The sequence below is a fragment of the Hypoxylon trugodes genome (genome assembly GCF_022578975.1).
Source record: "Hypoxylon trugodes strain CBS 135444 unplaced genomic scaffold F4822scaffold_1, whole genome shotgun sequence".
Taxonomy (NCBI): domain Eukaryota; kingdom Fungi; phylum Ascomycota; class Sordariomycetes; order Xylariales; family Hypoxylaceae; genus Hypoxylon; species Hypoxylon trugodes.
This window is the reverse complement of record NW_026250016.1, coordinates 1,613,319-1,626,142: the sequence shown is the minus strand read 5'-3', so window position 1 is coordinate 1,626,142 and position 12,824 is coordinate 1,613,319. Positions and strand designations below refer to the sequence as shown.

At 46.1% G+C, this 12,824-nt stretch overlaps 2 protein-coding genes across 2 annotated transcripts; one reads left to right on the top strand and one right to left on the bottom strand.

Moving 5' to 3' along the window:
- Nucleotides 1–4,375: 4,375 nt before the first annotated feature.
- F4822DRAFT_385072 (uncharacterized protein) lies at nt 4,376–10,102 on the bottom strand. The gene is made up of 3 exons (XM_051456597.1): nt 9,627–10,102; nt 5,456–9,575; nt 4,376–5,400 (listed from the first exon to the last, which is right to left on the bottom strand). Exons 1-3 carry the CDS (start codon nt 10,001–10,003, stop codon nt 4,492–4,494), a joined length of 5,406 nt encoding a protein of 1,801 aa, XP_051319348.1. The 5' UTR covers nt 10,004–10,102; the 3' UTR covers nt 4,376–4,491.
- An 806-nt stretch (nt 10,103–10,908) lies between these two features.
- On the top strand, nt 10,909–12,454 carry F4822DRAFT_385068 (SGNH hydrolase). The gene is made up of 4 exons (XM_051456596.1): nt 10,909–11,175; nt 11,248–11,344; nt 11,402–11,526; nt 11,615–12,454. The coding sequence occupies exons 1-4, from the start codon at nt 11,170–11,172 to the stop codon at nt 12,149–12,151; spliced, it is 765 nt and encodes a 254-aa protein (XP_051319347.1). The 5' UTR covers nt 10,909–11,169; the 3' UTR covers nt 12,152–12,454.
- The last annotated feature ends 370 nt before the right edge of the window (nt 12,455–12,824 follow it).

Genomic DNA, 12,824 nt, shown 5'->3' with positions numbered 1-12,824 from the left:
ATCATAGGTTCCTTAAATATCAAGAGCGTGATCATGAGAAGAAGTGCACCTACTTCCATTTGAAATAATACACGAAATGTCTAGAAGGTAGCTAATTATGTATATATAGTTTGAAGACACATATATCTTCAATTCATTAAAACTTCACGGCACTCCCGTTGCTTCTTGTGCCTCTAGGACGGGATGTTGAATATTGCAATCTCTAGATGTGTCCAGATCAGGATAGTATCAGTTTTAAAAACGCTAAAACCAGCATCATCTTTCACTAATGATATGGCCTTGTACCTGTGCTATAAGGGGCTGGCCAGTGAGGTTTGCTGGTTTCTATGTTTGCCAGTGTTACCTAGGTACTATTACTTACCCGAGCGGTGTCACTTGCACGGGACGAAAGAGGAATCAATTGGAATAAAGTAAAAATACAATTGGTCAAATAATTAACTGGGTACGGTCCTAGTTTACGCAGTAGGGTTAGTTGAAGTATTGTATCTACTGATTACGTGTACTATGGTGGGCGACGAGCCATAGATGTCAACCTTGCAACTTCATTTAGGGGAAACTACCTACCTAAGTAGATAGACGGCCAACCAGAAGCGTTGATCAATATTTTTTTCAGAGGAATTACTGGTTGATCTGATTCTACCTAGATAATAGAATCACCCTGGTTAGTAGGTGCACATATTAATCTCGTCTCGTTTCGATCTTTCTCCTTCCTCTCTCGCATCAACACCAACCACTTTCGATATCACCATCATCGTTCCTTACCAAACCACCACCCGAACATCTTCGTCGCCAACTCTTTGGATTTTTCCTCTTCCTCTATTTCTATTGCTACTTTTGAAGAATCATCACCAGTACTCGTCAAGTTTGTAAGCATATTTCCTCATTGTCTCTTCTCGATTTTATTTAGCACATCCGTAACCATCACCCTTTTTATTGCACCTCTACCAAACTCACAATTTCCTTACCTCCTGCCTCCTATATAAAACCAATTCTTCCCCCAATTTGGCATAGGCCACCAAGTTGATTCAACTGTCATTTCTGAAACTTTTACACTCTTACAAAATTCTTCGACTCTTCTTTACGTCCACCAAACCTGATCCCTCAATCTTTTTTTCCCACCACCCACACTCGTTTTTACTCACATTCGTTTTTCCACACTCATTTTCTCACATCCATCTTCCCACACTCTTTTATTTTCTACATCACATACAACGTACTAATTCAACTTTTCCATCTATCAGTACGACTCTAAAGTCCAATTCGTTCGACAATTTTTGGTAAGTAATTATTTCATTCTCATCCTACACCACCTAAATTAATGCGTCGAAAATATTATATCCACGCCTTCATCGCCCGTCCCATCACCCTATCTCTTTCCAACTTCAAATCCAAATTTCTCTTCTTCATCTCTTCCCAATCCCATTTTCTTATCCTACCTCTCCTCCTACCTTTTTTTTCCTGCTCGACCTCGAATTTATTTTCTCCGTCTCCTCGCCATCGAACCCACGCCTTCATGCCATTATTTCTCCGAACACCACAAATCTGTACTGAGTTCCTACGAACTTCGCAATACACTCTACTCACCTCTTAAAAAATTAAACATTGACTAACTTTGTCTAGATTCATCACTGTGATCAATCTCACGATGTCTGCTCCTGCGGAGACTAAGCAGGGCGCTCAACCCACTCCTGTGGGAAAGCCCTTCGCCCAGCGCGTCCGCGACGTTTTTCGCCCTCTTCCCAAGAAGAGTGAGAACGACGCCGACAGCGACTATCAGCAAGAGGCTGGCTCTGGTAAGTTAATTCTCCTTCGCAATAAAAAAAATGCATAGATTGTTCAATTGAAATAGCTAACTGGTAGTCCTAGCTATCTACAAGTTCAGCTATGCCATCACTGGTATCGCGATTCTAATTGTTGTTGGCATCGCTACCTGCTTTGTCGGTGAGTACTTAAATTAAATGCCCTTGATTTTAACCTACGGGGGATCATTTCCTAACTAATCATTTTCTTAGTCAACGTTGAGGTTCACGGCCAGAACCCCCCTAAGCATCCCGATGACGCTGTTGGTACCAAGGTCATGGGTCGTCAGGCCTATTCATACGGAGAAGAGCACCCTACCATCACTCTTACTGAGTATCCCACTGTCCCGGTTCACGTCAGCTCTTCGGTCATTGATCACATCACGGTTACTCCTACTGCCCAGGTCACTGTCCCGTCTACTGTTACCCCTACTGTTTCGTCTTCTGTTACTAAGATTACCTCGGTCGGAACCAACACCACTGAGACTTCATCTGTGGCTACTGGCACCAACACCATCGAGGTTTTCAACAGTACTATTGTTCTGGAGACTACTACCGTTAGTAAGAACATGACCATGACCGAGACTTCAGTTGGCGCCTCGACTACTGTTGCCCCTGTGTTCTCTTCAAACGGCACTATTTCCTCCTACGTCAACTCTACCATGAGCACTAGTACCGGAATTCCTATGAATATCTCTACCACTCACTTCTTTGGTAATAGCACTACTACTGTTGAGCCCACCAGTATCGTCACTCAGAATATGACGGCTAATGTCACTATCACGGTCTCCCCCTTTCCGATTATGACTACTGGAAGCGTTGATGGTATCACTGGAACGGCTCCCACTACCAGTTCTCAGTCGAACTTTTCGTATATCTTCAGTAACGCCACGACCACTCGTACCGCCCACAGCACCGTCTACTTTACGACTACTGCAACCGTCACGCCTGAGGATAACTGCACCCACACTAGTGCCATTCCTATCGTCATATCGACTGCTGCGTAAGTAACAACCCCCCCTTCGTACTAAACAAGATGTAAGCTAACATATCTCATACAGTACTGAGGCTGCCAACCGTAGTGCTACCTCTACCTCGACCAGTTATACCACTACTGAGATAGAGACTGTTGCCCCGATTGTTACGGTTGATCAGACAACAACTATTTACGGAGAAGGGGACACTACCCTCTACTACACCACAACTGGTACCTCATACACTGTCATCCACAAGTCCCAATCGACCACTGTTCCCACTGAGGCCTGCAGCGGTGCACCTGCTACCGAGACCGTAACTGCCACTGTGGTTTCCACCGTCTACCTCCAGTCTAGTTCACCCAGCACATCTACGGAGTCGACTTCAGTCTCATCTTCTAGCACCACTGAGACGGTCCCCTTGACTTACAGCACTACCAAGATCTACACCTCTGAGTCAATCAGCACCTACACCGTTGTCATCCCTGGTAGTGTCAACACAGCCACAGTCGCTGGCACCAAGAGCACTGGATCAGTCGACGGCATCACCGGAACTGCCTCCAGCAACTCAACTTCCTGCACTGGGACACCCGTCTACACCGTCACCGTCGCCCCGATACCTTTCAACACAACGACTGCGACCCCATGCAACTCAACCCATGTTTACACGGTAACCGTTGCCCCTCCGTCCGCGTCCAGTACCTCATCCGATGACGACAGCTACGGCATCGTAGTTAGCACAATCATCACCACGCTGACCACACAACACTTCCACACCCACAGCGTTAGCGATCTCAGTGCCTCTGCCACCGCGTCTCTCTACCCCTTCGGAGTAAACAACACCAACACCAGCATCCCAGAAACCCTCCCCCTAGGCCCGACCGCCCCAGGAACCATCGTCCCTCTCCCAATGAGCTGGAACACAACCAACAGCACCATGAACGCAACCGGCACCGGCGCGTTACACGACTACGCCACCGCCTCCAGCACTGGCGCGATTCCAACCATGAGCATAGCCATGACATCCGACGGTCCGGCTCTAGACGGCAACGGTTACTCCGGCGTATCCTGCGTAGTCATGCTCGTAGCCCTAATCTCCCTCGCCTTAGTCATCTAAGCCAGAGTTCGTTCATATCCGCTCAAGGATTTTGGCTGAGTGTCGTCTACCGCTTATACCCTTCATGCCTGACATTTTCCATCGCTGCTCCAGACCTACCTGTCGGATAGTTTCAGCCATGGATCGCGGATCGACCAACAACAGCAGGGAATGATTTCGGCTACGATATATCCGATTCTTCGACTCCGGAGTTATAAGGGCCGATGAGTTAGCCACATGATCTCGGATGAATTGCTTTTTATTTTTATTCTTGCAGGTGTATTAGGAGTCGCGCGGAAAAAAAAGCTAGGCTTAGGACGAAATCACGAAATGGAGTTATGAGATCAGATCAGGGTACCTAGCAGATTAGGCTAGCTATAATGCAATCTACAATGATGCGATAAACTCGTGGATTACTGTGTGCTTGTGGTTATTAATGTTATCGTGAGACCTGAATTGTATGTGATATTCTGAATAATAGTAAAAGTAGAGACATCCTAAAGACGGGACGGGCCCCGACAGCATATCGGTGGGGATGAAAAAAAATCACTCAAGCCACTTGAACAAAGTGTGGTTGTACAATACATTTTGCTTTTTATTTAGCCCAATTCTATCTAGTATCTTACTGTAACATAGCGTCCAAGCTCTCACCCAAAACGCCTTCTATCGCTACAATCCAGCGATTTGTCTCCCTCTCCACGTCTTCGTCGTCGTCATCTTGCAGCTCGCTTATGTACGGGAGCATTTCCGGTAGCATAGCCAGCCACTCCTCACCCAGCCTGCTTGCGAGGGCTTGCTCGCATTTTACAACCGCAAGACGAACGGCTGTGTGTTCCGAACGCAGATGCTTTAGTAGAGCACCGTTTAATTCTTTCTGGTGCTCTTGGGAGTCGGCAGCGGCAGCTAGTTCCACGATTGTAGGTACAAGATCATGCGTCAAGTCAAATTTAATAGAAGAAGCGTGGGAAAATTGGGAGGTAAGGACGGGTGCTATGGCGCCAAAGTGGGCCGGGGCTTGCCAGAAATCGTCCTGATCATGCTCAAAACTCTTGGCGAGAGTTTGTAGAACCTTCTGCCAAAGCTCGTGTTGCACAGGTTTCTTCGGATCTACTGTACGGAGAACCTCAACAGCACTGTCAATGATGTAAGAGGCGTAGCTAGTGACAATAGACTTGAGATTTCCGAAGAAAGTGAGCAAAAACCCGTAAACACTGAGAAGTCGAAGATTTCTGCCTTCGGTATCCTTTTTCGGTAATGAAATAGTCCACTCCATTAGTTGCGAGAAGATAGGACGGAAGGCGGCATCATTGAGTTTGTATATCATCTTTAGCGCTACTTCATTAGTCGTTTCTTTGATGCGAGGTAATTGTCTAGCGAAGTCGTCGTTAATAGCGCCCTTAGAATGTAGCAGCCGAGAAAGATCGAAGGTGTTGAGGAATATGGTTGAAAGGGTAGCAACATTCTTAGAAATGTCTGCCTTATAATGCTTGTCGATTGCGATGCCAAGGACGTCAAGATACTCTCGTGTGGCCTATTATTATGTTAGTTGTACTATTATAGTAATGTGCTGTGTTCTGGCAACTTACAATGGAACCTGAGTCTGTGGCTGTGACCCAGTTCTGGTCTAGGGCGGAAAACAGCGTTTTCGCGTCCACCTGCTTGGCAAGTAGTCGTAGACACTGTACTCTCGCGTCGTTGGCATCGCTGCCTAGGCTAGAATTTGCAGATGCACCAGAAACTGCCAAGAGTTGCCCCAAATAGGATCCAGACAGCATATAAGGGAGATACTGTGCTAATGCAGCGATGAATGCATAACTGGCATTATGGAGCTCCACTCCTGGAGTTTCGCTTTTAATGCTTTCTGCTACATACGCAAGCGCCTTTGGAATAGCAGAAGGTAGAACAGGTACAATGCCATCTTGTAGTACGTCAACCAAGGAAGCCAGGCAGAGCAACGCCATAATGCGAAGTTGAGTGTCATCTTGACCTAAGCACTTATCGCTAGCAATGATCGAGGCGGCCGCGGTAACGGTTTCTGGATCCTTCTTGCCATACTTTTCGGATATCTTGTCTACACAGCCTACAGCTATGTGTTTGTAAGCCATATCGTCAGATACCCTTATAATGGCCGTTAGGTGTGGCAAGAACGCAAGTAGAGCCGTTCTAGAAGTGGCATCTGCCTGGCTCTCTTCATCGATTCGGACCTCAACGGCTCGTAGAACCTTCCGACGTAAGACAACATCGGGCTTATCCAAGAGTGTTTCAACTGCTTTAATAAACTCTCCAATAGAGAGGAGGTTTAGAAGCTTCGAAAGCGCATCGCCGCAGCGGTTGTAGAGATTCTTTTGTTGTTTTAAGGAGTCCGCCAGAACTAGGAGATTTTCTAGTAGCGTCGAATAAAGCTCACGGACTTTTGAGGCTTCCATATCATCTCGTTCAGTTAGCTTGGCGATTTGCGACATCAATTTCTTGCTAGATAGAAGTTGGGGAATCAAGCTTAATTGACGGAATCCAATCTTCTGAGGATCTCGATCAACTTGCTCGTTGGTGCCAAGGAGAACGGAAGATAGGCTAGGTCTCGGCTGGAAGACATCGCCAATAAGATCAAAATGTTTGATCAAGGACTGGAGCTGAATTTCGACGGTGAAGTGGTTGAAAACTTCAGTAGCAAACGACAATACCTGGTCGGTAATGCCGTACATATGTGTAAGCATAGCCAAGAGTGCGAAAAGAAACTCCTCGGCACCTAGTGTTTCCACTAAAGACACGAAGAGGCCAAGCCTTCGATGCGATGGTATATGCTCATATGCGGTCACAAAACTGAGCAAAAGCTCAGAAGCTCCTGCCAGTGGACTGATCTTACCCTTTCGAAGTGATTGGATAAGCGGCGGTACAACTTCTTTGACCGTCTGATTGACTACGTGGGCCGAGTAATCATCACCTTGCCGAAGCACCGAGCCCCCCATATGCGTGAAAATGGGCATCACGCTGTTGAGCACCAAATCGGGAGCAACATTCGCTAACCTTGCGACAAGAAGTAGTGCGGTGTTTTGTACAGAGGGGCTAGAGGATTTCTGGATGCAGTTAACAAGGAGGTCGCCATGCCCGCCTGTGCTGTCAATCTTGAGAGACTGGTTGTTCTTGTATGCAGGAACCATAGCCAACAGACTTCGAAGAATGAGGTTTTGAAGATACCCGAGCTCCGAACCAACCAACACTCTAAAATGTTGAAGTTCGGATAGAGCGTTGAATAGCGCATTGAGCAACTCCGGGTGTTTTTCAGGATCAGATCCTTCGACCAATTGCAACACAAACGTCACTTGTCTTAGCATCGCAGTCAATTCTGGCGTTGGTTGTGTGCCGAACCCACGGTGAGCTTCCGAGGAACTTGTTCTCCTACGTTTGCCTGACGGTGGTTCCGTAGCCATCTTTGCCGCAGGTTGTAAAGACTCGAGGAAGAATAGGAGTATATCCGTCGACAGTTCAATGTTTCTTAAGAGATTACCAGCCTCGCTAGAAACAGCTCCACCATCACTAGACGGGTCTTTTTGTGATAGCTCAAGCATCCGCTTGGAGACTAGGTACCTCGCCTCGGTCTTCATGATTGGCCATAGATTCTGGATGCGCGAGAAGATGACATGAAGAAGATTAGGTCTTATTACAAGTTGCTGAGTTCCCACGACATTCAATGAGAACTCTAGGCCACTCTTGTCATTGGGAAGCACTATTTGGGCGATGCTTTCATCCAAAGCTGCCTCTTCGACTTTTTCTTCGGCGCAGAGGCGGGTAGCCTCGTCGGAAGACAACGATGACCACCATTTCAGTAAGGGTAAAAGTAGTTCAGTACGAGTAGTACCCGATACCCCCTTGACCTGATTTAATGAGGCGAGAAGGCGAATTTTCAGGAGTAAAAGCGGGGTGTAGATTATATGGGAAGCGAGGAAGGTTAAAATAGAGCGTCGCGTTCCGTGAGAAAGATGGCTCTTCTTATCCTTGTCCTGATCAGCATTAGTTTTCGAACCACCATTTAAGGCGCTTTGTAAGACTTCGATAATATAATCGGCATTTAGAACGCATTCCTCAAGGCTAGGGGTAACGACATTCCGCAATAATTTATGGGAAATATTTGTGGGCATCCATTCCAACGAATCAGCGCTGGTGTATAAATGGTTACTGGCCCATCGGCCATGGTCCTCAGATTTCTTGTCCAATTCTGAGAAAGAGGTTTCTAAGACGGCTATCAGGTCTGCGGCAGCTCGTCGAACCTTTTTTGATGGATCATTTAGCGCTGCAAAGCTGTATGGCAAAAGAGCTTGGAAATCAACGGCCTTGCAGTCAGCTTCTTTTAAACGCTGTTTTGCCAAATCCAGAGCAGCAACACGAGTTAAAGTTGGATAGGGACCACACCAGATTCGTACGAGGAACGTAAAGTAAAAAGGCGTTTCACTCGCTGAGCTATACTGGAGAGGCGGAAGTTTGTCGAAAGACCTGAGATTATCAGGCTCTGCAACACTAAAAAGGAAAACAGAACAGATATCAGCGAACGCGTTCGATGAATCGGCTCGAAGACATGAATCTGACGGCGAGGTGGTGATGCCGCTAACTCGCTGAAGAGCAGACAGGAATGTGTCTACTGCCGTTGTCGTAGGCTCATTATCCGCCATAGGGACATCTGGTTCGGGCTCTATTATGGCTAGGTTCGGCCGTAGGTCAATTCCGAGTCTCAGTTCCAAGGTATCCACATCGATTTCGGTTTCGTCAATCGCTCGGGTAAAGAGCTTCCCAGCATCTGTATTCAACTGCGAAAGCTTGATGATTATAGATGCGAGAGCTTTTCGCACTTCTCCTTGCACGTCCACTTTATCCTCAACTTTGTGAGCTGCTAGTAATAAACTCTTGAAAACAACCGTTGACTGTTGATCATTGAGAATTGATCCCAAGAGAAGCGATTCAACCACTGATAAGCCCTTTATATCACCTTTCTTGTGCGCCCTTTCCACCAAGGCTAGAGAGAGACCGTTTGCTAGTTTCCCGATGTTATGCTCTCTTCCAATCTCAACAAGAAGGTCAGAAAGATTGGGTACCTTAAGCAGTGCCCTTGTTACTTTTCCAGACATTTGCTTCGCGGAACGGTACTGGGCCAGAATCGAGAGGCATACAAGACCGGGGCGCAGAGACTCGGCTGTCCATCCAGCTACAAGCTGCTCCATCAAGGCACTGATAGCGGCATCATCAAGATCGCCCTTTGCAACGAACACGGAGATCACCATATAGCAAGCTATTTGCAGACCAGGAACCTTGTGCATGACCAAAGCATCACCGAGAGTTGGTCCTATTTGGTGTAATAGAGTTTGGTCGTTGCTTCGTTGGATAGTACGACGGCCGGATCGCATTCTGTCTAACATCCCATTCACTGCTTCGGTCACGATACCACCCCAGAACGATATAAGAGCAGGGTAGTGCTGCTGATTCTTGCAGGCATCTAACGTATATGTCGAGAGGGTACTGAGGAATTCGGGATGGTGTATAGCTTGGTGGACAAGTATAGATCTTGGAAGTTGGGTTAAGGATTGTATGTACGGGTTTAAGAATTTGTATACATGTGGTAGGTCGCTGGGGAGGATAGATAAGAGTGTCACGAACGCCGGTATGGTATGATATGGTAGAAAAGTCGAGATAAGTATAGCAGTGTTGTATTCGTGGATCCTATCGCAAAGTCAGAACTATGATGCCGTAGTATGTGCCTAAAGAGCATACCTAAACCTCCTGATGAGCCATTCTATAGCCTTGATAGTTGGCATCAGTCTCAATCGCGCACCCGCGAGACGGAGGAAAGATTCGATCTTCTTGTTAAGCTCTTCATTTTCGGCAGCAGTCATCTGCCCCCTATCTTCGTCTTGGCTCTGTTCGCTGAATATCGTCGTCCCATAAGGGACAAATCGAGAATCTAATTGGCATAATTCCTCGTATCCTTGGCGACAGATACCATATAAAGTCTGGAAGTTTTGCGACGCGGCAACTCGAGGCTCGAAGATCAACGACTTTGAATGGGCGGCTTTCTGCGCTTTTACATCAAGTGTTGATTTCGAATTCGCAGCAATCTGCGCAAGTTGCGCAGACAATGCCGTTGTCATCTTGTTATATGTGGTGTTGGCGTCTGTAATTCCATTAGAAAATGGTCTTCTAGACCTTTAGAACATCTTGTAATGGTAGAATGCGCCGTGAATTTTGGTGGAAGCAATTGAACTTTTCTCCCAAAATTTTAGCGGGGAGCAAAGTTTCTTAGCAGTAGCATTTGTCGATAAGATCTTTGTCCAATCACGGATCTTGGATAAAAAGAGGCCCATTATTATCAGCAACTAAAATCCCCAAGGCCATGGATGCTACTATCTCGGATTTAAGCGCAGATAACCGCAAGTCTCGGGTAGGACAGGAAAAAAAACGTCTTCAGTTAACTTCAGCATGTTCTAGTTGAAAACTACATGTACCTATCTGCATCCTAAACGTTAATTGATAACCCTAGAACCCCCAATTCGATGACGTATAACTTGTGAATCTCAACTATATGTTTACAATTATTCTATTCAGAGCAAAAGCGATAGATAATCTTTCTCAGCTATTGTTCATAGCCTCGTCTTTGTCAACTCTTCGAGTCTCCCTTTTTAATTTTCAACTCCAGGCTTGTTGGTTCTCGCGCCGCAGGAAAATAATACTACCCAAGTATCCTATTAAGCTAACGATCTAAGCGCGGTTTCCTGGGTTAACGCCGTAAAGTAATAGCAAAGGCCTAGTCTACTTTTAGGATATAGTCTCGATGGTATGAACTTTCCATATCCCGAACCCTCGGTTCATACAGGGTTCCAGAAGGGTAATTAAGAGAATTAAGAGAGGTTCCATTCGAATGCTTCCGGTACATGATTGAGCAAATAAGCAATCTACATAGAGTATATACATATATGAATAGACGTAAATTCTTCAGCACGACGATGTCGGAGATCTGGCGATGCTCGGAAAGAAGCCGGAATTCCTGCGTGAATAGTCTCTGATTGGTTGCCGCTTTCATGGAACTTGTTCTAACACCTTCGGCAGAAATACATCCGTATTGATCGGGCCGTGCCTATCTACCTAAAGTATGAGGACATGCATGTGTCACGAAATTTTGAGTAAAACTCCCCTCATTACTTTGTCCACTATTTTAGTCCCAACTCGTCTGGTGCTTTGTTGTGGGTGACCCGTCCTAATCTCCTCCTAGTCTTCACCGAGATAACCAACTTCCCCTTCTGGATCCTCATTCGAAACCATGGCTGTGAGTATTCCAATGCCAAATATCCCTTCCTCATGTAGCATAAGTTGAAATCTAATCTAACGTGCGAAATAGAAGCCATATAACCAGATAGTCCTATTTGGGGACTCGCTCTTCCAAAACGCCAGTGAAGTTCAAGGTGGCTTCTCGTTTCATGGAGCGCTACAGCATCGTACGTTCCCTACCCCTATAAGATTAATAAGTACGATTATTTTTAATCAATTCGCAGACTGTATACGATTCCTAGATGTGATCAATAGGGGCTTCTCTGGTTATAATACTAAGAATGCCTTGGAATACCTTCCCCAAATATTCTTACCACCATCATCCTCGGGTCCTCAGATAGAATACCTAGTAAGTAGTAATGGTAGCTTACGTGTCGTGTCATTGTTGTGTATTTGGTGTCGAAATGTATCCGGATTCTAATCGCAGCATGGCATAGCTTGTACTACTGGGTGCGAACGATGCGGCTCTCCCAATTCCGACCAATACTCAAGGGGTTCCAATTGAGCAGTACAAAGAGAACCTAATCAAGATCATCACCCACGATCACATAAAAGCTCACAATCCAAAGATCCTACTGGTCACGCCACCTCCACTAGATGAGATTCGACTTACTCCTCTTGACACGGCCGTAGGCCACCCGCAATCGACGAGGCAAGCGGCTGTGAGCGCTGCTTACTCTGAGACTGCCCGAAAAGTGGCCGCCGAGGTTCCCGGTGTGGTGCTTATCGATCTGCAAAAGGCAATTATGGATAAAGCCATTTCCCTGACTCCGGACTTCGACGCGAATGGTTCTCCTTTAGGGCATCCTGGAGGCAAGCGAGGTGCCCTGGAACAACTTTTACCAGATGGGTTACACATGAGCGGAGAAGCCTACAAGGTCTTCTTTGATATTGTCAAGCCACATATCGATCCGTTCCCCGAAGGAAAGGAAGTCTTCCCGCGTTGGCGGGAGTTGAATCCTGGTACATTGTAATCGCTCATAGCTAGCATAGAAACAACAAGATGCTATCGGTTGGGAGGATTTCTGAAAATAGAAAAGCCAAGTTACTCATATATATGACTCCTTTGCTCCTCCGAATTAATTCAATTGTATATGTGAGAAGTGTGCAACCGATAATGGATGGAGTTAATTGTTGTTATGTAGAACATAACGATGCAGGAGTGAAGTACACTAACGCAGGCGAATCCTTCTGAAGTATCCGTGTCAATCAGGTACCTACCTCTATATACACAGTTGCATTGGGGAAGAATGGGCCCTGGTAGTGCTCATTAAGTTCCTTAAGTGAGGTATTAGTTGGAGATCCTAGTTTTAAGCTAGGGGTCACTACTAGGATGTATGGCATTCTTTATAGGCGGCAGCTCCTTGGCCAGTGCTTTAGGAAAATACCTGCCTATCAATAGCGTGGTACGTACTGAAGTTTGATGCACGCTAAGGGAATCCAATGGTGGATAAGTGCCTGTGAACGTGAACGACCGTTACGACCTAGAGGCAGGTACTTCCTTATGTACTACCAACCATTTTTTGTGTGAAGAGCGTAATAGTGTGAGAATCCATAAATCCATAAACTTACAACCAAATCATCATCACCTAGATTCTTAGCAATCGCCTGTTCTCAGAAGCTTATTATTTTTTCTACATCCACGAC